The sequence below is a fragment of the Diospyros lotus genome, chromosome 10 (genome assembly GCF_014633365.1).
Source record: "Diospyros lotus cultivar Yz01 chromosome 10, ASM1463336v1, whole genome shotgun sequence".
NCBI classification, from domain to species: Eukaryota; Viridiplantae; Streptophyta; class Magnoliopsida; order Ericales; family Ebenaceae; genus Diospyros; species Diospyros lotus.
Window position 1 is genome coordinate 35,995,868 of NC_068347.1, and position 26,906 is coordinate 36,022,773.

The following is a 26,906-nucleotide window of genomic DNA, read 5'->3' on the forward strand; positions in this document are numbered from 1 at the left end:
TCGGACAGAGACAAAATCTTCACCAGCCTCCTCTGGAAAGAACTGACGAAGTCTCTCGGTACCCAGCTGCACATGTCATCCTCATACCACCCGGAGACGGATGGTCAGACGGAACGGACCAATCAATGTCTGGAGACTTACCTCAGATGTGTAAGTTTAATGCATTCTACAGGGTGGCACAAATGGCTTTCCCTCGCCCAATGGTGGTACAACACCACTTCACACTCCTCCTTGAAGATGACATCGTTTGAAGCCCTATATGGCTACAAGCCTCCTCTCTTACCATTGCGAGGCAGCCACAGCCAAGTGGCTACCGTAGACGATTACTTAATTCAGCGGCAACAATTGTTACAGACCTTACGAGAAGAGCTAGCCACTGCCCAAAATCGAATAAAACAATATGCGGACCGAAAGCAAAGCGAACGGGAATTCGTTGTGGGAGACAAGGTGTATCTCAACCTGCGACATGCCCAGTTGAAGACTCTGGCGCCTAAGGCAGTTTCGAAGCTAAGTCCCAAATTTTATGGCCCTTTTGAAGTGATTGGCAAAATCAGGCAGGTGGCGTACAAATTACAACTACCAGAAGGGTCTCACATACACCCTGTGTTTCACGTGTCACTCCTCAAACCTTCTTCAGGCAGTCATCCTGTCAGTTCTACATTACCTACTGCTATACAACCCGCACGCCATGAAGCGAAACCCGTAGCCATAGTCGACAGAAGAATCATCTACAGACACCAGGCCCTATCACCGAGGTGTTGGTTCGCTGGTCCAATTTGCACCCAGAAAACAACACATGGGAATATCTTCCCAACCTACTGCAACAGTTTCCTAAGGTCATTGGTCTCCTATGAATTACTTGAGGACAAGTAATGTTTCTAGCAGGGGGGATTGTCACGGTATCAGTATGTAAATAAGGGAAGAATATAGGGTATTAGAGTAATATGGAGTAGGCTGGCCGTTACAGCACATGGGCCTATTTCAAATGTAACCAAATAGTGGCGCCAAGGTATGGGTAATATATAACCAGCCTTCGCGTCCAGAGAAAGCAACTTTGAAAAGATAATTGATTCATTGTTTCCCTCTCAATTCTCTCTCGCGCTCTCTTTCTCTCTCACTCTCTTCTCTCAAATTCTCTCCCCTTACTCTTCTTTCTCTTCCTAATACGCGGGTTTCCCACGCAAGCCTTACTGAATTGTGAGGAAACGACCCTTGTCAGATTCATAATTTGACAGTTTTTTGGGCCATTTCCCATCGTGTTAAAGTTTGGGACTGTTGCTTATAAACTGCAGTTTCAGGCTTCGTCCCACATCCATCTGGTATTCCACGTATCCTTGCTCAAGAAGTCGGTTGACACACAATCGATTTCTCCTACTTTGCCGAATCTTATTTCAGAAGCTCCACCTCCAGCTGAATCGGCCTTGATATTGGATAAGCTGGTGTTCTACAAGCAGGGGGCCCCTCTTACACAGGTGCTGGTTCAGTGGACCCATCTCCATCTCGACAATAACACGTGCGAATATCTCCCTGATTTACTACAGCAGTTTTTGCAAGCAGCCAGGCTTCTTTCCCTTTCTTAAGGACAAGAAAGTTCTCAACAGGGGGTAATTGTTAGGACCCTATGATAAATCAAGGGTAATTTGGTCTTTTGATGAGTAGAGTTGGTAACAGTTAGTGGTTAGAGGCTGTTAGTAGACGGTTAAAAGCTGTTAGCTGTAACTGCTAATTGTTAGTTCTGTTAGAATTGTAACAGCCCAAAAGATTGGCATTAAGGAGGAATTATAAAAGCCTCCCGATTGAATGAGAAAGGCATCAACGAATTTCATAACAGAATCATATTCTATTTCTCTCTCTTCGACTTCTCTCTCCTCTCTCGCAAGGAGAGATTCCACTGTCAGGATGCAAGGCCCTGACAAATAACAAATACATCCTGCCTGCAGCCTAACCATCATGAATCACAGAACAAGTTTATCATTAGAGAGAGACAGAGAGAGAGTTTGCAAACTACATAAAGCAACCATGATTGATAAAAGCCCTTACCCACAATGGCAATCCCTGCCACACACACCAGCAGTTCCACTCAATGAGCTGCAGGAACAGAATATTCCATCATCCTCCAGACGCCTCCTAATCTTCTTAGTGAGATAGATGTCTAAAACCAGTTAACCAAAAAAAAACATGGAGCTAGGGAGAGAATGAGAGAGATGTTTACAAGACCACACATCAACAACCATTTAAAGAAGAAGGTGCAAAAGGAACGTAGATAAAATGTTATGTTGGGGGTGGTTTTTTTTTTTTTTTTTTTTTTGGGGGGGGGGGGGGGGGGCGTGGAAGTTGATGAAACAGAAGTGTGAGGAGAAGCAGGGAGAACTGGACTAAATAAAATAGTAATAAAACAGTGAAACTCTTGATAGATGGATACTGCGCTTTATGAAGGTGTAGGGCATAGGTTTCCACTTATTAAACCATTCTGGAAGTTCAAACTCAACCGGATTTCCAATCTCTTTCAGCAACTCGTTGAATACATTCCTGATGCCACTGCGTTCACCCTTCTAATTTGAGAAGAAAATGAAAAAATAAATGAGAGAGAGAGAGAGGGAGAGAAGTAAAAACAATTACAAAAAAATATGATTATAAAGCATAAAAAAAGATATTCTGTGCTATTATGTAGCCAAACAAACAGAATTATAACAAAGGAATTACAGGAGTAAACAAATAAAAAAAATTAACAACTTGCTAGATCTATCATTCAATGATGAATTGTTTTAAAGCAAGCAGTTGGTTCCTGTAACAGTTCAAAAGAAAATTCCTTTTTTCTTCTCTCATCCTTTTTGGTAAGTGCAGTATAGCCTGATTCAGTGTCCAGTGGTGGTAAGCAAGCATTTAGAATGCAAAATCAGATCATTTTATCTTCCACAAGTGGCCCTCAGCAATGTGAGTGACTGCACTATTATGAGACTAGAATGATGTCAGATCGAAAAAGGAAAATGATATCAGATAATTAAAAAAAAAAAAAAGTTATTACATCCACAACCTAACAAAATTATATTAGACCTCATACTTCGAATGGAGTTGTAAACATGAGGACTCAAAACATGGCAGTACCTAACCAAAATTCTTCTCAATTGATTAGTCAAGTGAGATTTCTAGCTTAGTAACACACACAGGCGCACACACACACACACACACATATATATTAGGCACATGCTTTCGAAATCATAATTGACCATAAGATATTTTATCATGATAAATATGTCTTATAAATTATGTTGCATGGATTTCAGAACACTACATAGTTCAGAAGCAGGAATGTGATTATGCGCCAAATTAAATAGATTTTAAAATCATATAACATCAAAGAGAAGTTCTAAGAACTAAAAAACTGAGGATAATAATGAGAGATAGCAAATGGGGAAAGGTATTAGTTAGAGGATATCCTTATTTCCTTCGCATGTAACTGATTAAATTGTTCTCAAGAAACTTTTTCTCAAGCAGGTTTCTTATTTTTGGAAGCCCTGAAAATTCAAAAGTGTCAACTTGGTTAGAAGTAGCTTGGGACTTCTAGAAAGGTAACACAATATTTTTTGCTCCCCTCTTTTGACCAATCACCACATATTCACATCCAACTCCTTGACAACTGCAATCTCAGCATGTTGATATCGAGTATGTGTATTTCATATCAGTGTGAAGACACTAATCTTTCTCCTCTGCTTACTAGCATCTTTTACTCTCAATTTTCCAAGTTGTTCTGTTATCAATAAATAAGATAGCATTTTTCACATTGATCATGAAGGCAATTATCTCATTTGCATACTTCATGTATTACAGGGCAAGTTGGAAAACTTGTGCATGCTACCTGTGAAAGGGGTTGGGATAGAAAAGATTAGGCATTATAAGAGGATGAAAACAAATGTTTTCAGACTTACACAATAAAGAAGCAACCCTGAAATAATGCACAAACCAACAATTGCTGTGGAGATTATGAGTGACTAATTAATTAGCCCTGTTAGCCGGCAATTATTCTGTTCCCTATTTGCTAAGTTTCCTTATACTGTAAATTCTGTAAGTCAATGCGTTTCCTATTTTCGAGCAGAGAATAAAAGTCTATCTGTTTAGCTGTAGGTTTCCTAATTAGTATAGATGTAACTTCCCATTTTAGGTTACCTAATTAGTTGTACGGTTCCTAAGTCAAGACTGTACTCTGTATATTTATTCCAATCAAAATCAAGAAGGCGTTGCAAGCTGAAAGAGTTCCAACCGGACATTGATTTAAAATTTCAAGCAAATCAGAGGGCGCAGTGGAAGTAGCACCGAAAACGAGAAGCTGGTCGGTGATTGGGTGTGGAATCAAACAAGTTACGGAAGGAGATTCAAGCAGCAGCAAACTCTGGGAAATTATGGAGCCAATTGGACGGTGATTGGGCATGGGTTGGGGTGATTATTGAATCTGATTTACCAAAGGAAGCTAGCAATCGATTTGGAAGCCTCTTATTGATCCAACGAAAACTCTATGATATAAGTAAAAGCCTCGTTGTCAGGTTCGAATTTGTCGTTCGTTAATTTCATGTGCCTCGAGAAGTTTCCTTCAGATTCTCGAATGGTGTGAACTGGAAATTGCTTGGATTTTGATCGTGTTTCTAAAGTCTAGAGTCATCGCTTAGTGAGCTGCTCCAATTTATTGCCTAAGATTGGTCGGATTAATTGAATTGAGAGACAAAGACACCGATTCCAATTGGAGGGGAAGTCATTATTGGCTGTTGCGATCAACTTTTGGCTACTGCTCACTTGATCGAAAGGTGATTTTGATTATGTCAAGTTAAGTAACAGACCAGTCTGCGTGATGTGCTACTATTTGTGATCAGAAGACAGCAAGGCCAAGCAACGCAGGATCCAAAAAGAGAAATCCAGCTTTAGGTTGATGTTGTGGCTGCCGCATTGATTTGTCCTAACACCAAACGGTTAGGCAAACTCGATTGGGCAACCTGGAGATTAACTATGGCTGAATTGAGGTTGAGGCAAGTAGGAAGCTGCGATCGAAAGTGGTAAGAAGGAATCGATATTTTCCAAAAGCAGCTTGTGGTCTTTGGAAGCTATTACAGGGGCGAGCGATTGCTGATCTACAGCGATTCCGATCTGATTTTGAAGGAGACTCAGGGAGTCAAGTGATTGTCAAGGTTGCATTTCGGATCATGCGATTATTGGAGGTTGTTCAACAACAACTAAACTTTGAAGGTTGCTCCTGCATCAGAGATTAAGGAAGATTGCACAGAACAACGCCCTATGGAAGATCGATTTTCTGAGACAGTTGATCATTTTAAGAGGCGGAATTATGAAGTTAAGGAATCTAAGGCAATGTAGGAGGCAATGACCCATAGCCGAGAGGAAATTGCGGCCAACAAAGCAAGCATGTGTTGGGATCTAGTTGCCTCTCGAGAAAGAGTGTAGAGTGACTTGGAGAGGCATAGGGAGATGATGGAACAACATGTCCAACGAATCAACAGCATGTTCAACATGCTATCTTCGCTACCTCAATGACGGCTATCACTGAATTTTCCTCCCCGAGCAGTAGCTGATCCAATTCTGCCTAGCTAGGGCACCCTTCCTATGACCTATGGCTTGCAAGAGGCAGAGGAACTACCGGCCTTGAAACCGGAAATTTAGGTAAGATGTTCATCTTCCCACAGTTCCAATCATACTCCAATGTCTAGGGAATGGGAGATTAGGTGACGGAGCGCTATTTTGTATCAAGATTTGTTAGCGGTTTGAAAGACAAACTAAGGTTAATGGTCAAGATGATGATGCCGGCAACTGTGAAAGAGGCGGTCGAGAGAGCAAGGCTGCAGGAACTCGCCTTGGAAGCCATTTTTAGGAAGCAGGAGCTGCAGCCTAACAGTTATATTAAGGGCAGCCAACTGATTATGGGAGCTTCTAAGACTGCAAATCATGCCAAGCATGAATTGGAGGAAAAATTGGAGTTGGACCGGCCAATTGTAACTAAAGAATTCAGCAAGAAAGAGAGATTGGACAAGGCTATCGGTGGGGATCACTGTTCATATCTACTGGAGGTTGATGTATGAGCACTGGAAGTGAAGGATGGCGATGGTGATAGCGTCCTTACAGCTGATGAAAAGTATGAGACTGATAAAGACCTAAGGATAAGGACGGTAGCTACAAAGAATGAGGAAAAACCTGAATGGGATCAGACAATTCAGACTGCCAAGGAAGTTATGGTAATTGTTAAAGAAGCTATCAAGGTTCCACTGGCAAAAAAATCTGCTAGAAGTGGGTTTTTAGTGTACACCAGCAATCAGGAAGTTAAAGATACCCCAATTGAAGACACCTCTACTAAAGAGAGAAGATGTTGGGAAGATGGTGGGGAAATTCTTTGTGGAAGGAAATGAGACTTTTGTTGCTTTGATAGTTCTTATTTCCATTGGAAAGCGGTAGCATCGAACCAAGTTTTGGCCTGCAAAGCAGTTTGACTTACTCTCTATGGTTGAAGAGGTTATGGTGGAAGGCGTGACAGGTTAACTGGAATTAATTTTAGGAGCAACAAGGAATGGGTGGATGGCTGGAACAGGTGCGGCAGCAAATCATGGTACTACTGTTTTTGGAGGAAAAGCAGTGTTCAAAAATTTGGCATAGGCGGCCGCCTAGGCGCTGAGCGGCAACCGGCCGCAGCGATTTAGGGCTACTCGGTAGCCCTATGCGCCATGGCCGACTAATCGGTCCGCGGCGCCGCCTAGGCGGACCAGGCGGCGCCTAACCACCTAGGTCGCGCACGACCTGGGCCACCTAGGTCGTGCGCGTCTTGGGCCAACCTTTTTTCCCCCTCCCTTTCTCTATTTCCCGATCCCCTTTCCCTTTCTCTCTCTGGTTGTGTTTATCGCGGCTCTTCTCTCTCTCTCTCTCGCCTTCAATCTCCTCTTGGTTGTTCGCCACCGCCATTGATCTCTTCTCTTGGTCTTGCTCTCTCGTTGCTGCCGACCTCATCTGTTGCCTGTTGGTCGTTCTCTCTCGTCGCCGTTCGCGTCTTGCTGCGGTATGTATCCAACCATCCATCTTCCTCCACCAACGCAAGCTTGCCTTTCTGCAGCAACTCAGCAGCAAGCAGCAACGCAAAGCTGCTCGTGGCTCGCTTGCATATTGCTTGCTTGCTGCTTCAACGAGCAACAAGTTGTTGCTTGCTTGCTGCTCGTTGAAGCAGCAAGCAAGCAATACGCAAGCTTGCTGCTTCAAGCAGCACAGCAAGCTTGCGTCAGCTTGCTGCTTCAAGCAGCAGCTGATTTCATTTCATTAGATGAGTTTTAATTAAATTTTAATGTATATTATTGAAATTATTCAATACTCAGGGAAAAACAGGAGTCAAGAAGTGAAATGAATGATTCGGATCGGACTGGAAGTACGGGAGCATCGTCCAAGGCCTCCTCAATTCTTAAAAGGAAGTCAAATGATGTTGGATGGGAGTATGGAATGTTAATTGATCCGAAAAGTATGGATAAAATTAAATGTAAGTTGTGTGGTAAAATTATGTCTGGAGGTGTTTACAGAGTAAAAGAACACATTGGCCACATTTCTGGAAATGTTTCTGCATGTCCAAAATCTTCTCCAACTGATCAAGCCAAATGTAAGAATTCTATTGCCGAGGCAAAGAATAAGAGGAAAAATAAGAAGAAGAAGGAGGAAGAAGACCAATTAGATAGTTAGACTTAGATTCTTCGGATATGGTTTATGTTGTATTATTGCTACTTTTACCTTCTTGAACTTATAACTAATATAATAGTTTATTTTCTGAGTCTTAATTCCATTATTTCACTTGTCTTTTCAACTTTGATTTACTTGAAAATAATATCAAATTACATCAAAAGGTTTTTAGAAAAAAAAAAATCATTTTTCCTAGTCGCCGCCTAGGCGCCCTAGGCGCTAGGCCCCAGCCTGGCGCCCAACTAGCGCCTAACGCGTTTTTATACACTGAGGAAAAGACACAGAAAGGCAAAAGAAAAGAAAAGTAAGAGATAAGAACAGGAAAAGACGAAGAAGAAACTAGATTGTTAAGGGTGGAATTGGCTGAATAATAGGGTGTCAGCAGCAGTAAATTCTTGGGGACAAGAATTGTTTGAAGGGGTGGAGATTGTCATGACCCCAAGTAACCCCAATGATATAATAGTAATACATGTTATATGTTTTTTCTATTAGCTGTATTTTCTGTTATTGTTGTTAATACCTTCAATTGTAAGCCTATAAATGGGCTTGAGTAGTTAGAGAAATGAGCTTAATGAATGATTTGAATTCTCTCATTTTCCTTCTCTCAATTCTTCTAGTTCTCTCTCCCCTCTTTCTCTCTTCTTCCTCAGATCTGTCCGTTTTGTTCTTCCCTCCCTTTCTACCCTATCTACCTCTAATTCTTACCAAATTTCTTCCTAGACCCTAGGCAAATCCTAGGGTCGTAACACAAAGTTCATGCATGGATACTCCCCAACAAAACAGGGTTGTTGAACATTGAAACCGACATCCATTGGAAGTTGCTAGATGCCTTTTGTTCTCCTCAAATGCCACTAAACACTTCTAGGGTGAAGCCATTCTTACGGCAATCCATCTCATTAATAGAATGCCATCACGAGTCCTTAATCATCAAACCCCCATTCAGAATCTTCACCATCATTCCCTCACTCCCGAGTTATCTCAAACATTCCTTTAAAAGTGTTTGGTTGTTCTACCTTTGTTCATATTCATCACCAATTCTGCAACAAAATTGATCCCAAATCCATTAAATGCATATTTCTTGGCTATTCCCCTTATTAAAAAAGTTACAAATGTTATTCTCTAGAACACAATCGGTTCTATAATTCAATGGACATAACCTTCTTTGAAAATCAACCCTATTATTCCAAAATTGATATTCAGGGCGAGGGACCTCAAAATAACTCTCAGAAATATTCCAGCCAGTTCTAGCCCGCTGCAGCCAACTGTTTCTAGCCTATTGCAACAAACTATTTTTAGCCCACTGCAGCCAGCTATTTCTAGTCCACTACAGCCAGCTCTTTCTAGCTCACTGCAACCAGCCACTTCTATCCAGCAGCATCAACAACCTGACCCCCATCCTTCACAACCTTCCACTAAACAAAAAGCAACAGCCATTGAACTTCAAGTCTACTCTCGGAGGAAACATAATCAAGAAGAGATTGAGCAACAAACATGTCTTGGGACTAATCAAGAACCTGACTCGAATCTGAGGGTAAGAGAAGGCAATTCCAATGATAAGCCTATTGATGATGATCTACATTGGCCTATTGCATTGAGAAAGAGGGTTAGATCATGCACACAACATCCAATTCAGAACAACATCTCATACAAGGGTCTTTAATCTGTTTTTAGTAAATTCGTTTGAAGTTTAAACAAGTTGCAGGTGCCTCATAATATACAAGATGCCCTTAAACAACTGAGATGGAAGAAGGCAGTTCTTGAAGAAATTCAAGCCTTGGAAAAGAATGAAACTTGGGACATAACAGAATTACCAATTGGAAAAAACTCTGTGGGCTACAAATGGATATTCACAGTAAAGTACAAAGAAGACAGACATATTGAAAGATATAAGGCTCACCAAGGGGCAAAGGGCTTCACATAGTCATATGGTATAGATTACTAAGAGACATTTGCCCCAGTTGCTAAACTAAACACTATCAGGGTACAGCTCTCCCTTGTTGCCAATTTAGATTGGCCACTCCACCAATTGGACGTAAAGAATGTTTTTTAAATGGAGATCTAGAAGAGGAGGTCTACATGGAAATTCCTCTTGGTTTTGAAATTGAAACCACAAAGAACAAGATCTGTAAACTAAAGAGATTACTTTATAGACAAGCAGTCACCTAAAGCCAAGTTCAAAAGATTCACAAAGGCAGTCAGGAAGCATGGATATGTTCAATGCCAAACTGATCACACCCTCTTTGTCAACTTTGAGAGGTAAAATGTCTATCCTCATTGTAAAGTTTCACAAAAGCAGTCAGGACGATCTTATTGTTATGAATACTTGAGTTGCAAGCTTGGTTTGAACAATATATTTAGCCCAGCTTGAAGGGGAGTGTGGAGATTACAAGTGACTGATTAATTAGCCCTGTTAGCTGGCTAAATTATTCTGTCTCCTATTTGCTAAGTTTTCTTATACTGTAAATTCTGTAAAGTCAATGTGTTTCCTATTTTTGGGCAGAGAACAAATCTCTCTCTGTTTAGCTTTTGGTTTCCTAATTACTATAGAAGTAATGTCTCATTTTAGGTTTCCTAGTTAGCTGTAGGTTTCCTAAATCAAGACTGTACTCTGTATATTTATTCTGATTAAAATGATGAAGATAGTGGTTCTTCTTCCTAAATATTTCTGCAATTGCTAAGAAAACTTCCCTGACTGCTGGTTGATGTTATAAGCAGTGGAATGTTGGGCTGGTTAAACGAGAAGAATTGAGTAAGTCTGGTAACGCCCATTTATCTCTATACTTAAATGACATTAAGCTTTTCAATTTATTTTAATATATGCAGAAAAGAAAGAGGGATGGTATCTCCACTTCCAACATATTTCAAACACTAATGCTTGCCTGCCAACTGTCCAAATCAGTTTCACAAACTAGACAAATGGATCCACATCTATCACATGGATGCATATGAGACTCATTTGGGCCTTGTTACAAGTTGAAAGAATTGAAATGGGACCAAAGAGCAGTACTAAAAAAGTCAGCACCTTGAAAACCTATTGTTATCATCTATTATTTCTGATGCTAAGCCTTCTTTAAATGAACATTAGGTCATACTATTCCCCAATTCTTTCCAATATATTAGAGCCTAATGTTGTTAGCATTTTCATCTAAGGGCGAAATGGTCACTATCTTCACATGTATATAGACTTGCATAATTATATCTTATTATGACCTTGCTGAATCCTGTCAGGAACCAGATAGATAATTAGGAGTAATTGGGTCGGGAAAATGAGATTGGGAGCAGTTGTTGCATTTAATTTACAGTTGTGGGTTCATGGGGAGGTAGTGGGTGAGTGGAAACTGCTGTAAACAGAACTGGACAGCTTATATACATTAAGCTATGCCAGATTACAGGATCAATCAGAAAATTATTAAAGTTTTCCCTCAATTTCTCCCTAAATATTCTCTGCTTCCCTCTCTCATTCTCTCAGGCTTTCTCCCTACAGTTCTCTCTTTTCTCTCTTCCTTTCATTCTTCTCATTGTTTGTCACTAGAAATCCTAGATTCAAAACCTAGGATCTTGACAACTTGGCAAAGCCGACAGTTCACTGCAGTGTTTAGTGTCCCTAGCAATTGACTCCGACTAGACCTTGAAGGCAAGCAAAATAGGGTGATTGTTGGAGCAGTTCAAGAGGTGGATTCAGGCGGTTATTGATTGCTGCTCAGAGTAAGTAAGAAGAATTGAGACAGGGGAAATGGCAGATGGTACCCGAATGAAGCAACTAGAGGCACAAGTCAGCAAGGTTAACTCCCTGGTGACAAGTTTGCTGTCTCTAATGGAGGCACTGGTGGCTGGGGCAAACAAAAGCCAGGAAGGAATGTAGTCGCTAGAAAATAAGTTGGATGCTGTCAGAATCTAATTCTGACAAGGGAATTCTCCTGCAATTCAATGGAGAATTGCGTCTGATTGGAAAAGGTAATAAGAAAGAGAAAGGGAACTGAGAGAACAGAGAGAGAGCTGGAAATTAAATCAGAATGTATTCATTGATGCCTCTATGGGCCGCAGAGTGGCTTATATACCAATCCTTAGAGGATTGGCGCCAACAATTCAAATTACATCTTCTACACCCTTCCACATAACTACCTCCTTCCCTTATTACAATAGTACCCCCGATACAATTCATAATACCCTTCCCGCCTAAGAATTTCCCTTCGGTCACATGACAGATGCCTCAATGGAAGGTTTGACTAGGAGAATGGATGGTTTCCTGCAAATGTTCTCTAAGATACCTAAATTAAGCCTGTGGGAGGACTTTCCATCTAAGGAGCATGGAGAGCCTATTTTAGAAGGTAACGGCTTTAGTCTTAAACAAACCGTAAATTAAATGCAACAACTGCTCCCAATCTCAATTACCCGACCCAATTACTCCTAATTATCTTTCTGGTTCCTGACAAATCCTTTTTGTGATTTCATCTAAATTGTTGTGTTCCATGTCCACATGGGTATTTATAAGCACTCAACACGGCCATATCAAATCCACACCTCGGTGTATACTATCTTACTGAGGCAATAATGCCAACTTATCTGCAGCACCTTCATGCCAAGCCATAATCTCAGTGCAGCTCCATGCTGCATGATCCTCCCTCCAGCTCAATGAGTGTTCAATTGTGGCATATTCTCACATTGAACACTTTAGACTATCTAGGAGGAAGCCCAATGAAGAGGTCAAAGTTGAAGGATCACCATAGATATTGTCCCTAGGTGGATTTGGGTTCATGATTGATCTGATGGAGATATTTTGGCCATTCAAGTGACCACATTCACACAAAGATGAACCAAATCCAAGGATGACACCTTGCATTTGAGAAAAACCCATTTTAAACGAGATGAATGACGCATAACTAAAAAGTTATATAAAAAGTGGACTCTGTTAGAGAGACACATTCATCTAGTCACTCTGACCAACTTATGTGTCTACATTTTTCAGACTGCTTTAGTCTCATCTCTATGTTGCATACTTCACAAATATATCTTGCTCTATTGCCATCACATGAAAGTATAAACCATTCGAAAATTACAAAACCTAATTATGATAACTAAGTTCAATCCAGCCACGGGTGCTTGATCTTCTTTTAAGTCATCATCGTTCTCAGTAGTAAAACATCCAGCACATAACATGACGAATGAATATGAATGAGCATGAGCTTGGTTGCCTAAACACGGTTGATGCTGACCAAACTATGTACTGCATAAAGCATTAATGAGCCACAAATATTCTACATCTCCATGATGTATGAGATGAGTAATAAAATAGCAGTTGACTGTCCCATGTATTCACATTATTGCAGACTTTTCAAAATATGTATCAACTGCAGAACATTTTTCTAACAAATGCTGTAATGCAAGGGTAGTCAATCAAAAGTTTTCCAAACTGTATCTTCTTGCTTAAAACATGTTTTTCTATTTTACGCTCTCAATAATAGACCAAGTTCAATTATTGTGTCTGCATATGTGAATCCCAAAAAGCATTTGAGAATGAAAATTAGGGACAAAAGGAACAGAAAGAGTGACGGGTTGTCTTCTAATTCAAGTCATCTTAACTTTGAGGAAGATTGTCACAACCAGCTAGTTATTTTTATTTTTGCAGCATATTATCTTATTTTGCATGAGTTGGTTATTACTGTAATTCTCAGTTATGGAATGATTTAGGAGGTTACAGAGTGATTTAGAAGCAGTTACTTGTAGTGGAGGAGTGGTATCTGCCTTATAGAAACTGTGGTGTGAATAGCTATATATAAAGCTATAACCACATGGCCGAGTATCATTATGCTGTTATGAATTAAAAGATCTTCCTTTTCTCTGCAATTATCCCTTACTTTCTCTCAGATTCTATTTGTTTCTCCCTACTTTCTGGCTATTTATCCTTCATATCTCTGGGTTTCCCTCTTATTGTGTTTGATCCTCCCCATTTGTCTCTCTTTGTCCTACTCTTTCAATTCTATCTTCAAAAAAATCAGAAGTTAGGGCCAGGGTCTTGACAAAGATTTACCTGAAGGATAAAGATAGAAAACCTGAAGGATATACCAGGCCATTTCTTCTAGCATTTGTAGTCTCTATAGGCTAATTAAAAGACTAGTAGCCACCCGTTCCTTTTGTGTCTCCCTGGAAGGTATCAGTGCATATAACTTTCACAGCACTAGAATGAATCTGGCCAGCCCAGCAGATCTTTGTCACGTCCTCCTTTCTATAGCTAGCTTCAAAGGAAAAGGTGCTATCTTAGAAGGTCTGTAATTCCTATTTTTGGTCAACCTTAGACTAAGTGGAAAGAAAGAGATTTGTTCTTTTTAGTTCAAGTCACAGGTTTATTGGGGGAACAACCTCTTTACAAAGCAAGAATAAGGCCGTGTACAACCCCTCTCCCAACCCTCACAAAGCAGAGAGACTAATGCACTAGGGACACCTTTTATAGGTCCCTTAATGGGACTCAAGTTTGAGAATCTACATTGAGGAAATGCAGCATGGATGCCAGCGAGATATAATTCAAAAGGCTTCCACTAGCTTTCTCAACTCTTTGACCATCCACATAGATCATTAAAAGAAAATCACATTCTACTAGAGAAAGTTGAGGACCCAAGTTTAATAGTACCAATTTTTCATTTGAGATTTTTTTCAGAGTTACATACTATCTTCAGGAGAAATAATGAATGCACACACACAGAAGTAAAAGAGATCATATATATGAAAAGAGTAGAAGCAACCTTCTTCATAGAAGGCATTGCCCAAGCGTGCTTGACAATCTAAGAAGATGAGCAGTAATTGCCTACACAGTCAACAAATGAAGTGAGTCTTTAGAAGAAAAACTACAGCAGCAAACACCATGCAATAACACTAAAGATTATAATGAATATCTACTGTTCACAGACAATATCCTATTGATCCTTCAGATATGGAAAATCAATACCTCTCAAATAAGAAATTTTTTGTAGGTACACTCATCATGTAATATCAATAGTGACAGATTTTACGTCGGAGAATGAGTTTAATGATCTGATGCACAAAAACATGCTTGAAGCATGTTCAAACTTAGCTTATCATAAATCTGCATAAATTACTTCAGCTAATAGAAGTTATCTAAAGACCACATATCAAGTCAAGTTACTGAATAGGACTTGATAAACCATTCAATTTAATGAGCGTTATTATCTACTTTCAATTTGCATAGTTTCTCATAATGTTACAGAAATTGCAATGCAGACCCTTGAATTTGAGTATGAAAGTACAGAACAACAGCGCTAAGAGAAGGAAATGATTAAGAACAGAACTTCTAAAATGGCACCAAACATAGACGAAGAGAAAATAAATTTATAGTGGAAAAGGATTTGCACTAGAATGTTACAGATGTGAAGTTGATTAAGGATTCCAGAGAAACGATGAGAGAAGAAAAAGAATTCTGAAATAGGACAATTAGAAAATGGAAGTTGATGTGACTTCCCAATCTTACACAAATCACAAAAAGAAATAGCAGATTGTGGACAAAAAACTTGAATTTTATTCAAAACATTCTTCAATACATGAAAAGCAAGGTGCCCTAATTTGGCATGCCACTGCTGTCCTATACAATCTGCTTGAGCTACATTGGCATTCAATGACAGATCTGGTAAAATCAGACTCTGCTGTATACAATTATTATTAGAAAAAGAAGAAACAACATCTGAGGTCTTGAAACAATTATTGGCAGCAATGTCAGGGGTTTTGAAAGGAGTAATGGTCTGAGATGATGCAGGCACAGCAGAGTTAAAAGCTGACACCAGCTGATGCAGACCATCTCTAAGGGTTCCTCGGAGCAACACTAGCCTGGAGTCCTTATCCTTAATCAAACAAGAGGTAGAGTTAAACTCAGCAACAATATTATTATCTCTTGTGAGTTGAGAGACACTAAGAAGACTCTTCTTCATATGAGGAACATGAAGAATATGAGGTAAAGAAAGCACTGACCAAGAATTAGATTGCGTATGTAAATGACCAACACCAATATGAGAAATAGGGAAGGACTTACCATCACCAACAGTAACCTTATCCGTGCCTTGATAAGGAGACGACAAGGATAAGTTGTTAAGACCGGTAGTGATATGATTTGTGGCGCCGGAATCAACAAACCAAGGAGAATTGGATGTTGAAGATTGATAAGGACTAATCGATGCTGGATAAGAAGTTTGAGAATTATAGGAGGAAGTAGAACCTAGATCAGCCATAAAAACTTCGTTAGACTCACTAGGACTAGTCAAAAATGCATATGGCTCTGTTTGACTCTGAAAACCACTCCCACCTCCTCGTCCAGACTGACTAAATCCTTGACCAGAAGAACGCTGAAAATTTCTATCGAACCGATGATAGCACTTGTCAATGAAGTGGCCAGGTTTGCCACACAAGTGACAATAAATTCGTCAACCACCAAACCGGCCTCTACCTCTACCACCTCAATTCACAAAACCTCCTCCACAAGACATGTATCCTCCTCTAGAGTTATTGACAGAACCATTACCAGATCTACCACCATGTGTCGCAACATTCACATTAACAGCAGAATCAAAACTCACAAATGATGAGTCAACAGAATTCTTAGAGATGACACGTTGCTCATGCATAAGCAGGAGATACTGTACTTTCTCTAAATTGATCTCATCCATCTGATAGGTAATTAGACTCACTACAGTGTCATAATCATGATCCAATCCATTTAAAATGGCTAACACCAAATCTTTATCACCTAGGGGTTCACCAATTGTAGCTAAAGCATGCGCAATAGTCTTGATACGTAGAATGAAATCATTCACTGAAAGTGAGTGTCTCTTAACTGACCTTAGATGTTGTTTCAACTGAAACGATTTGGCAACAGTTTGTTGCAAATATAGTCTCTCAAGTGATGACCATACCTCCTTCGATGATTCACAGTGAATCACTTGTGCAAGGACTTCCTTGTCCATCATCGAAAACAGCCAGCCAAGAAGAAGCTGGTGAGAACGAATCCACGTCAAGTACGCTGGATTCACAATCGTTTGATACGAAACATCTGCACACGTATTCGGATCAGGAACATATTTCGAAGGTGATTTAAACTCGTTAATGAAGGAAACCAGATCAAAAGCTCGAATAGTAGCTAGCACTTGAGCTTTCCAAAACAAATAGTTACTGGTGCCATGCTTGATCGGAACAAAATTCAGAGATTTTTCAATCGACGAAAAATCGATTTGCGAATCAGAAGAATAATCCGATCGATGCAAAGACGAGGCACTGGAATCACGATTCAAAGCCATGGACGTTAGTCGTAAGGCTCTGATACCATGTGAAGTTGATTAAGGATTCAAGAGAAACGATGAGAGAAGAAAAAGAATTCTGAAATAATACCCCGTCCAAAATTATATTGTGAAGTTGATTAAGGATTCAAGAGAAACGATGAGAGAAGAAAAAGAATTCTGAAATAATGCCCCGTCCAAAATTATATTCAAAACAGAGAGGTTAAGCCTATTTATATGATAGGCTTAACCTCCTAATAACACTTACAACATAATAGCTTACAAGACATGAACTAAGCTCTAAACAAACAAACAATTGAAACCAACACTAAAGCAAAATACAAACTAAAGACATAATACAAACAAAGATGTCAACAAGCAACAAATAGAGACGATGGCACAACTACACAATCAAGCCTCTGCCGAAAAAGAATTTAACAAGAAAAGAAACAAATCGTACAATGTATTTGTAGCCTATTGTCACATGCTCTATACAAAAACCATCTTGAATATGCAACCAATATGCAAATTCTGTTAAGAATAATAATAAAAATAGAAATTAGGCGCAAATAATAGAACAACGGTAATAATTGAACTGCAACTAACCCCGAAGAACCACCTTCAATCTATTCGCCAGAATCTTAATTATGACTTTGTACACAACATTGCAACAAGCAATCGGCCTAAATTAACTAGGAGACTCCAAGTGAGGAACTTTAGGAATTAGAGAAATATCCGCCGCATTCACCTCCCCTAGCAAGCGACCCGTAGCAAAGAAACTACGAACCGCCTCCACCATTATCAGGACCCACCACATCTTAAGCTTTACAAAAAAACATAGCCACAAAACCATCTGACTTAGATGCCTTATCATCACCCATACTAAACAAAGCTCGCTAAACTTCATCCGCATTAACTAAAGCTGTTACCCCCACCCCCGCCCCCCCCCCCAAAAAAAAAAAATAGTCTCGATCAACCCTTTTTTCCAAATAAAGAGCGACATCACTATGGTAGAAATTAGCCCTACGAGCACTATTCCCCAAAAGTTGTTGATAATGAGCCAAAATAAGGTCGGAGTAGTGCCAATCGAGGAGAAGATGAGAGAGACTAGACTAAGATGGTTTGGTCATGTGAGAAGGAGACTAAGAGACGCTCCTGTGAGGAGAGTTGATGAAATGGAACAATTAGTCACAAAAAGAGGTAGAGGTAGACCCAAGAAGACTTTGGGAGAGACATTAAAATTTGATATGAAATATATGGATCTAAATGAGGATATGACAAAAGGCAGAAATACATGGAAGTCTAGAATTCATGTAACCGACCCCACATAGTAGGATAAAGGCTGGATATGTTGTTGTTGTTGTTGTTTATGCCAAGCTAACACGATCTGAAAGAAAAATTGAGAGCATCAATCCCCCTCTGTAACCCACTTGACCCTCACTCTCACTTGATAAAAATTTTGACTCCTAGGCTAAAGCAGCCACCAAATCCCCAGTGTCATTGTTAACCAAGATCTCACCCTTATAGGATCACTTAAAACACTCAAACGAAATCACTCCTTAATTCGCAAGTGACCAGAAACCAAATCAAGAATCAATCAAGAACATACAAACACACAAGAATTTACCTTGGTTCGGTCTTAAGAAAGACCTACATCTAGCTTGGCTTTCGCCTCCACTATCTCCACTATCTTGAAAGATAATACCAGATTACAAAGCACTCAAACTCAACTCACACCTAGCCCAAAAACCTGAAAGCTATATTGAGTTGATACAAGAAAGATATACCCTCTTCCTCTTCGCTTTAATCTTATCCCAAGACAGATCACTAACCCGTGAAAGAAAAGCATACCCTAAAGTCTTCCCCACGACCTATATTTATAAGCATATAAGGCGGGAGACTTTAGCCTGACCGACTGCCCAAAAGCAGTTACAAGAACTCTCGGTCAGCCCTAGAAGAAAAAATAATAAAACCTTCTAGAAACATAACAACAAACATATTACATAAAATGCCCTTCATATTACAAGCTCTAATCTAGAACAAATGCTTTAACAGTCATCATTCATGCCTTGCCCTTTATCACTGCTGGGCTGAAACTTAATGGGTGGAGGATCAGCAACCCGATCATACCCCGATGGCCCAAAATCCATTGCATCTGCAATTCCCAATCGGCTAATTTCTTCATTCGATAACCTGTGAGGGTGATGGACCTCCTAGGGCCCAACATCAACATTGATTAGCGACCCAGTCGACTGAAGGAATTCACATATGGTGGTACTGGTAAAATTAAAAATGTTTGTGTGTATTAGATATACACGACGCAAGCAATATACACACACACACACCATATATAGCTTGGATATTTAAGCAGCACACAATTTCATCATATGAAATACAATAAATGAATACCTGATGTCCGATGTCAAGTGGAATACAGAAAGTGTTTCTGTATTGAGACTAATCGTTCTCACTATGTGAAGGGCCTAGTATGTCCACACCTAGCGTGCAATTCAATACCTCTACGTTCACCTCTTCCCATGCTAGGTTGAAGTTTCCGTATCACAATCACCTATGTCTTTTCACGCTTGACGCTCATGCCCAATTAATTTCCTGAAGTAGAAACATAAAAGGATAAAGGCAGAAGCCAAGTAGAGACATTATGTAATTTCCAATTGCTTCTTCCATCCAATTTCTCCTCTGCCCGATCACCCCCTCTTGCCTCTCCAATTGCACACCACATGGAATACACTAAAGAAGGCTGAGGCGGCACCGGGAGTCGACTCCCATCTACTAGCCAGCTGACTGCCGAGGAAGTCGATTGCTAGAGCTGAGGCAGTCGACTCTCAGTGCTCCAATCCGCCAGCTTTTGACGTACTGCCATCATTAACATTTAATGACATATTCAAGACACAATAGATATATAATGTCGATACCAGATGCAACATTATATGTTGTGTCTTTCTAGATTCACTGTTCGCCAGCAAACAAATAGCACCAAAACCCGTTTGGCACCGGCCAACACTCTTTGACCCATCACAAGGATCTCCACATACCCTAGTGATGATCTGAGAGTTTATGAGAAACGCCTAGCAATGGTTCGAGACAATATAGAAGATAGTGAAATCTAACTTCAAGTGAACTTATTACAATTGATGATTACTGTATGCTGTAATCCTTTTATCACCTAACGTCTCGACTGAGCGAGAGTCATGGTACAATAAACTCACAAATTAAATAACTATGTGTCAGATCTTATTAATATGACTAAATGACACCTCAGGAAACACCTTTCTTGATATTCTATTTGCCCTGGCCAAGGACTATCAAGTCACACCAATAGTAGACCACATAGAACGTTCACCTCATCAATAAGACGAGAGTGACAGATCATATCACTAAACACATGCCTCCATATACCAACGATATGAAACCACATAAATGAATCTCTTCACCTCGCAATTAGATGGTTCAGTGCATTAGCAAATCCTGTACACTAATACACAAGACAATTGTGTCAGTTCAAATATAAGGATCAACTACATTATCGCAATTAGACAATATGACCATTATCTGCAATACCATGTGGTCAGTTATTAATGTCACATTCAGCGCATTGTTCTCCAACAACCACTCACGAGTTTACTGGAGACATCACCATGTCATATGGTATGTGACTCACCGCCCTTACCATCAGTAACTCATACTAATCAATGTAGTAAACTACGTGCAAGTCCATACTCGAGATCATTTAAGAAGAATTGTCACTAGAGAACCTTGTCTCAAAGTCTTAAACATATTAAGAATAAAATTCTCAAACAGGAGATCTAAGAACTCATTCAATAGCAAACTGGAGAGTTTATGAATGATGATAAACTTATTTTTTATTAATATATACAAAGATACAACAAATGTATTTATTACGAGCCTGCTAAACGTCATCTAAATCTAGCATTAGAGCATATTATACTAACAGTCTCCCACTTGCACTAATGCTAATTTACAACAAATTTACAATTAGTGCTTTACCATCGACAAGTATCGAATACCCATCTTCTCAAAATGTCGATCTAACTGTAACTGAGTCATAGCCTTGGTGAGTGGGTCAACTATATTATCTGTTGAATCTATTTTTTGCAATTGCATGTCCCCATGTCCTATGATCTCTCAAATACAGTGAAATCGACGCTCAATATGTTTGGACTTTTGATGAGACCAGGGTTTCTTTGCTTGTGCAATAGCTTCATTATTGTCACAATACAAAGATATTGGTGACAGAATGGACGGAACCACACCAACCCCGAAAATAAATTTCCAAATCCAAACAGCTTCCTTAGTAGCATCACATGCCGCCACATACTAACCTTCAATGGTTGAATGCGCAATGATTTCTTGCTTAAAACTCTTCCAGCTCACAACACCGCTATTCAAGAGAAACACAAAACCAGACATTAATTTATGATCATCAATATTCGATTGAAAATCCGAATCTGTGTATCCATCAATATGGGCATCATCGCCTCCATAAACTAGGAGCATATCTTTAGTTCTCCTCAAGTACTTAAGAATATGTTTCAATGCGATCTAGTGACTCACCAATATATGATTGATATCGACTGACAAGCTAAATCAAGGACCCTGAACCTGAAACTTGATCGCCAAAGCCCCAAACCCTTAACCTTGAATTTTAAACTCTAAACCTTGTAAGTATCCCTTCTTGCTTACTTAATTTATAGTGCAATGTGGACACACTTGTCCACCTTACAATTTCCCCGTTCTTTACAAGGGTTTGCTCTAGTCCATTTCTGCAGTCTTTCCCTAAGTTGTTTTCTTTAGCCAAATAAGGTTTGATTGTTTCTAGCCCCTAGCCTTTTGTTTTATTTGTTTCTTTTTATGTGCTAATTTTTCTCTTTTTGATGTTTTGCTCGGGGCATACCCTAGCTTTGTTGGTATATTTCATTTTCTTTTTTTTTGTTTAACGAATTGTTCATTCATAGTTAGTCCACCACACATGTTTAGGAGCTTGGAATATAGTGAGGTCATGGTTTTAATTTTGCCTCAATGCCAAACTGTGCTTCAACTGTGTCTATTCAAAGAGTGAAGCCCTAAGTTTCAGCCCACAACTAACCTACCCATTCACCCAGGTCAGGGATATAGGTGGACCATGGGTTTATGAAAAGGGTGGGATGTTCCGAGGTAAAGGTTGACAGTGTAGTAGGGAAGCTTTGATTTCCCAGGTTAAAGCGAAAAAAAACCCTTAAACCTACTAAGGTTTGTATTTTTGGGTACATTTTCTTTTTATAGACATTCCATGGGGACACATCGACACTTGGGATTTAGTCTTTAGATTTGTATTTTTGTTTCCCTTTAGATATAAGAATTTTTATTTCTAATAAGTAGTTGGATTTAATTATAATTGTTTTGTTAGATAATTATAGTTGCAATGGATATTAGATATTTGATTATGAACGAAGAAGACTATTCCAATGGTAATTTCTTGTAATGTAATTGAACAAGAACTTTGTGTGAGAGATTTATTAGTCTTGGGTGTTAATGTCACCTTGGCATTGGGATCAGCGTTTATAAAACTTAAAAAAAGTATATATAATAAAATAGTAATGAATAAATAAGAAAATAAATATTAATTTAAAAGAAAAAAAAGAATATAAGAGAAAATAAAGAGAAAATGAGGAAAATAGACGGGCCCGATCCGTTGGCGCGACCCGACCCAACTGGGTCGGATATAAGGGTGGGGGAGACCCTCTCTCCCCCTCCACCTACCCCATCCTCCCCCCCCCCCCCACCCAACTTCTCTTTCTTCTGCCTTACACCGGCCGATAACCGCTAGTTGAATTTTGCCACCACCATCTTCGGTTACCCCTCTATTTTCCTTCACGTCAACCACCACTACCATCTCCATCCGTCTCATTCCCTTCGCAAACCACCAGCCAGTGCCACCATCCCTCCGTTTGCCTTCTTGTCGTCTTCATCACCGACACGAGCATTGGCTCTGCCGCCGCCGCCACCTCTTTGTCTCCTCTGGCTAACCGCCTAACCCCCATCTCTCTGTTACACACCACCGGCTCCACCACAACCAACGCACTAGACAGGTATAGGCCTTTCAATTCGGAGGTTTAGCAAGTTCAATTCACCCTTACTGAGGTTTTTCGATTCTGAGGTTTGATGATGCAGTTCAATTATTACCGTTGTTCCATTATTTGCACCAAATTTTCATTTTCATTATGGATAATTTGTCATTATTATTCCTAACTGAATTTGCATATTGGTTGCATATTCAGGATGGTTCTTGTATAGAGCATATGGCAAAAAGCTACAAATACATTGTACGATTTGTTTAGTTTCTTGTTAAATTCTTTTTCGGCAGAGGCTTGATTGTGTAGTAGCGCCAACGTATTTGTCTGTAACATTCTAGTACAAATCATTTTCCACTATAAATTTATTTTCTCTTAGTCAATGTTTGGTGCCATTTTAGAAGTTCTAATATTAATCATTTTCTTCTCTTAGCATTGTTGTTCTACAGTTTCATTTCTGTAACATTATGGAAAACTATGCACATTGAAAGTAGATAACAACGCTCATTAAATTGAATGGTTTATCAAGTCCTATTTAGTATCTTGACTTGATATGTGGTCTTTAAATAACTTCTGTTAGCTGAAGTAATTCATGCAGATTTATGATAAGCTAAGTTTGAACATGCTTCAAGCATATTTTTGTGCATCAGATCATTAACTCATTCTTTGACATGAAATCTGTCACTATTGATATTACATGATGAGTGTACCTACAAAAAATTTCTTACTTGACAGATATTGTTTTTGCATATCTGAAGGATCAACAGGATATTGTATATGAACAATAGATATTCATTATAGTCTTTAGTGTTACTGCATGGTGTTTATTGCTGTAGTTTTCCTTCTAAAGACTCACTTCATTTGTTGATTGTATAGGCAATTACTGCTCATCTTTTTAGATTGTCAAGCACACTCGGACAATGCCTTCTATGAAGAAGATTGCTTCTACCCTTTTCGTATATATGATCTCTTTTGCTTCTTCGTGTGTATATTCATTATTTCCCCTGAAGATAGCATGTAACTCTGTGGAAAAAACCTCAAATGGAAAACCGGTACAATTAAACATAGGTCTTTATTTCTCTCTACTAGAATGTGATTTTCTTTTAATGATCTATGTGGTAAAGTGGTCAAAGAGTTGAGAAAGCTAGTGGAAGCCTTTTCAATTATATCGCGCTGGCAAGCATGCTGCATTTCCTCAATGTAGAGACTCAAACTTGAGTCCCATTAAGGGACCTACTAAAGGTGTCCCTAGTGCATTAGGCTGACCAGATTCATCTTAGTGTTGTGAAAGATATATGCACTGATACCTTCTAGGGAGACACAAAAGGAACGGGTGGCTACTAGTCTTTTAATTAGCCTATAGAGACTATAAATGTTAGAAGAAATAGCCTGGTATATCCTTCAGGTAGATCTTTGTCAGAACCCTGGCCCTAACTTCTAATTTTCTTGAAGATAGAATTGAAAGAGTAGGAGAAAGAGAGAGAAATGGGAGAGGATCAGACAGAATAAGGGGAAACCCAAAGATATGAAGGAGAAATAGACAAAAAGTAGGGAGAAACAAAGAGAATCTGAGAAAAAGTAAGGGGTAATTGTAGAGAAAAGGAAGATCTTTTAATTCACAACATAATGATACTCGGCCATGTGGTTATAGCTTTATATATTGCTATCCACACCACAGTTTATACAAGGCAATTACAACTCCTCCCCAAAACTAATTGAAGTTATTATTACATGAAGGTCAAGAATTCTGCACCCTACAATCTAAGAAGGATAAATCAAATAGTGAAATTAGGGATTGGATGAAGAAATATTGGTCCAATTATTAAGATTTCTTGGGGACAAGAAATCTTTTTAGGAGGAGAGAATGTCACGACCAGGATAAGTTGGGTAGTTTATTTTTGCAGCAGATCATTTTATTTTGCAAGAGGAGTTAGTTATTAATTGTATTTTCAAGTTATTATCAATTATAGAGCGATTTAGGAGGTTATGGAGTGTTTTAGGGGCAACTATTGGTAGTGGGGGAGTGATAACAGCTCCGTAATATCTTTATATCTTAAGTAATAACCCTTATTACGGGAATAAGAATATATGAATTATCAAGTTTATTAAATTCTCTTTGTTCTCCCTCAAGTTCTATCTATTTTTCTCCCCCCATTCTCTTGGTTTCTCCCCCTCATTTCTATCAATTCTCCCTAATTTCAGTTTGTTTCCCCTCTATTCTTGCTATTTCTTCCTCAATTTCAAGTTCTATTTTCTAAGGAAACATCACTTAGGACTAGGGTCTTGACATTTGGTATCAGCACAGTCTAGTTCTTGGCTAGATCCAGGTGTTTCTATCAAGACTTTGAAGGTGAGCAGAACAAGGCGGTTTCTGAAAGTAGTTACAATTGTTGTTCAGAGTGAAGTTAAAAGGATTCAACCAAGGAAATGGCAGAAGAGACCTGCACAAAGCACATGGAGGCGAGGTTGGAGGCCATGGAGTTAGGTTTGCGACAGATTCAAGAGGAGATGGGTCGCTGCCGGGAAGAGAATACAACCACCAGAGATGTTGTGCAGTCATTAGAGAAAACATTCAAGAAACGTTTTGCTAATATCAACCAAAAGCTAGACGACTTGCTGGATTTGATTTCAATTATGTTTTAGGTTAGTATACCAGTAGAAGCTAGAATCCTACCTAAGACCTCCAATTTGCAAGGAGTGGATGAATTACTGACAATAGATCAAGCAATTCAAGATGCCAGAAAAGGAATAATGGTTACCGGACAAGTTAATGGGACATCATTGGAGGAGAAATTTGTGGAAGATGAACCTTGGGTGTAAGCCAGCAAACAAGAAGCAAAAGATGCTTTTAAGGCACAGTTGGAGTCTGTAAATGTTGAATTCAACTGGACTTGGAAGCCGAGGAGGATGCAGAAAGAACAATTGAAGCAGACTGAACAGGAGAACCTTAATGTGCTTCAAAAGACGATGGAAGATCGTGAAGCTGCTGGAATAATTACTACGAAAACTAATTGATGTGATTACTACATGAAGGTCAAGAATTTTGCACCCTACAATCTAAGAAGGATAAATCAAATATTGAAATCAAGGATTGGATGAAGAAATATTGGTCCAGCTACTAAGATTTCTTGGGGACAAGTCTGTTTAGGGGGAGAGAATGTCACGATCAGGACAAGTTAGGTAATTTATTTTTATAGCAAATTATTTTATTTTGCAGAAGGAGTTAGTTATTAATTGTATTTTCAAGTTATTATCACTTATGGAGTGATTTAGGAGGTTATGGAGTGTTTTAGGAGCAGTTATTGGTAGTGGGGGAGTGGTAACTGCTCTCTATAATATCTTTATATATTAAGCTATAACCCTTATTAGGGGAATAGGAATATATGAATTATCAAGTTTATAGAATTCTCTTTGTTCTCCCTCAAATTCTGTCTATTTTTCTTCATCCATTCTCTTGGATTCTCCCCTCATTTCTATCAATTCTCCCTAATTTCAGTTTGTTTCCCCTCAATTTTTGCTATTTCTCCCTCAATTTCCAGTTCTATCTTCTAAGGAAACATCACTTAGGACTAGGGTCCTCACAACCCAAACCCTCAAACTCAACCCCTATAGCCCTCAACCCGAAACCCCAAACCCTATATACATATAAATATACACACAATACATAATATAATACTCATGCGGCACCGTAATGCCATGATCTTCTGCTATGAGCACTAGAGAATCTACTAGTTTGTCCCTCTACGATGCAAGTGATACCCTACTTATGTGTCACGGCCTAAGCCTGACAATGTTCTCTTTCCTAATTCAGTATGAATTAGGAAGGCGCTCTCAAAGTACA

At 39.2% G+C, this 26,906-nt stretch overlaps 1 protein-coding gene across 22 annotated transcripts in view; it reads right to left on the reverse strand.

The window, feature by feature from the left end:
* The window catches only part of LOC127811650 (histone-lysine N-methyltransferase ASHH3), a 58,244-nt gene that overhangs the window by 20,230 nt on the left and 11,108 nt on the right, over nucleotides 1-26,906 (reverse strand). For 17 of the 22 annotated variants that reach the window (XR_008025766.1, XR_008025765.1, XR_008025764.1 and 14 more), the window contains 3 exons: nucleotides 14,442-14,503; nucleotides 2,423-2,552; nucleotides 2,041-2,152 (listed from right to left, as the gene is read on the reverse strand). Coding sequence is in view for 14 of the 22 variants with exons in the window: in XM_052351685.1 (XP_052207645.1) it covers nucleotides 2,041-2,152; nucleotides 2,423-2,552; nucleotides 14,442-14,459 (260 nt within the window). In the remaining 8 variants the exon portion in view is untranslated. The remainder of the gene's footprint in view (nucleotides 1-2,040; nucleotides 2,153-2,422; nucleotides 2,553-14,441; nucleotides 14,504-26,906) is intronic. The other 5 variants (XM_052351693.1, XM_052351694.1, XM_052351692.1 and 2 more) reach the window with 3 other exon arrangements.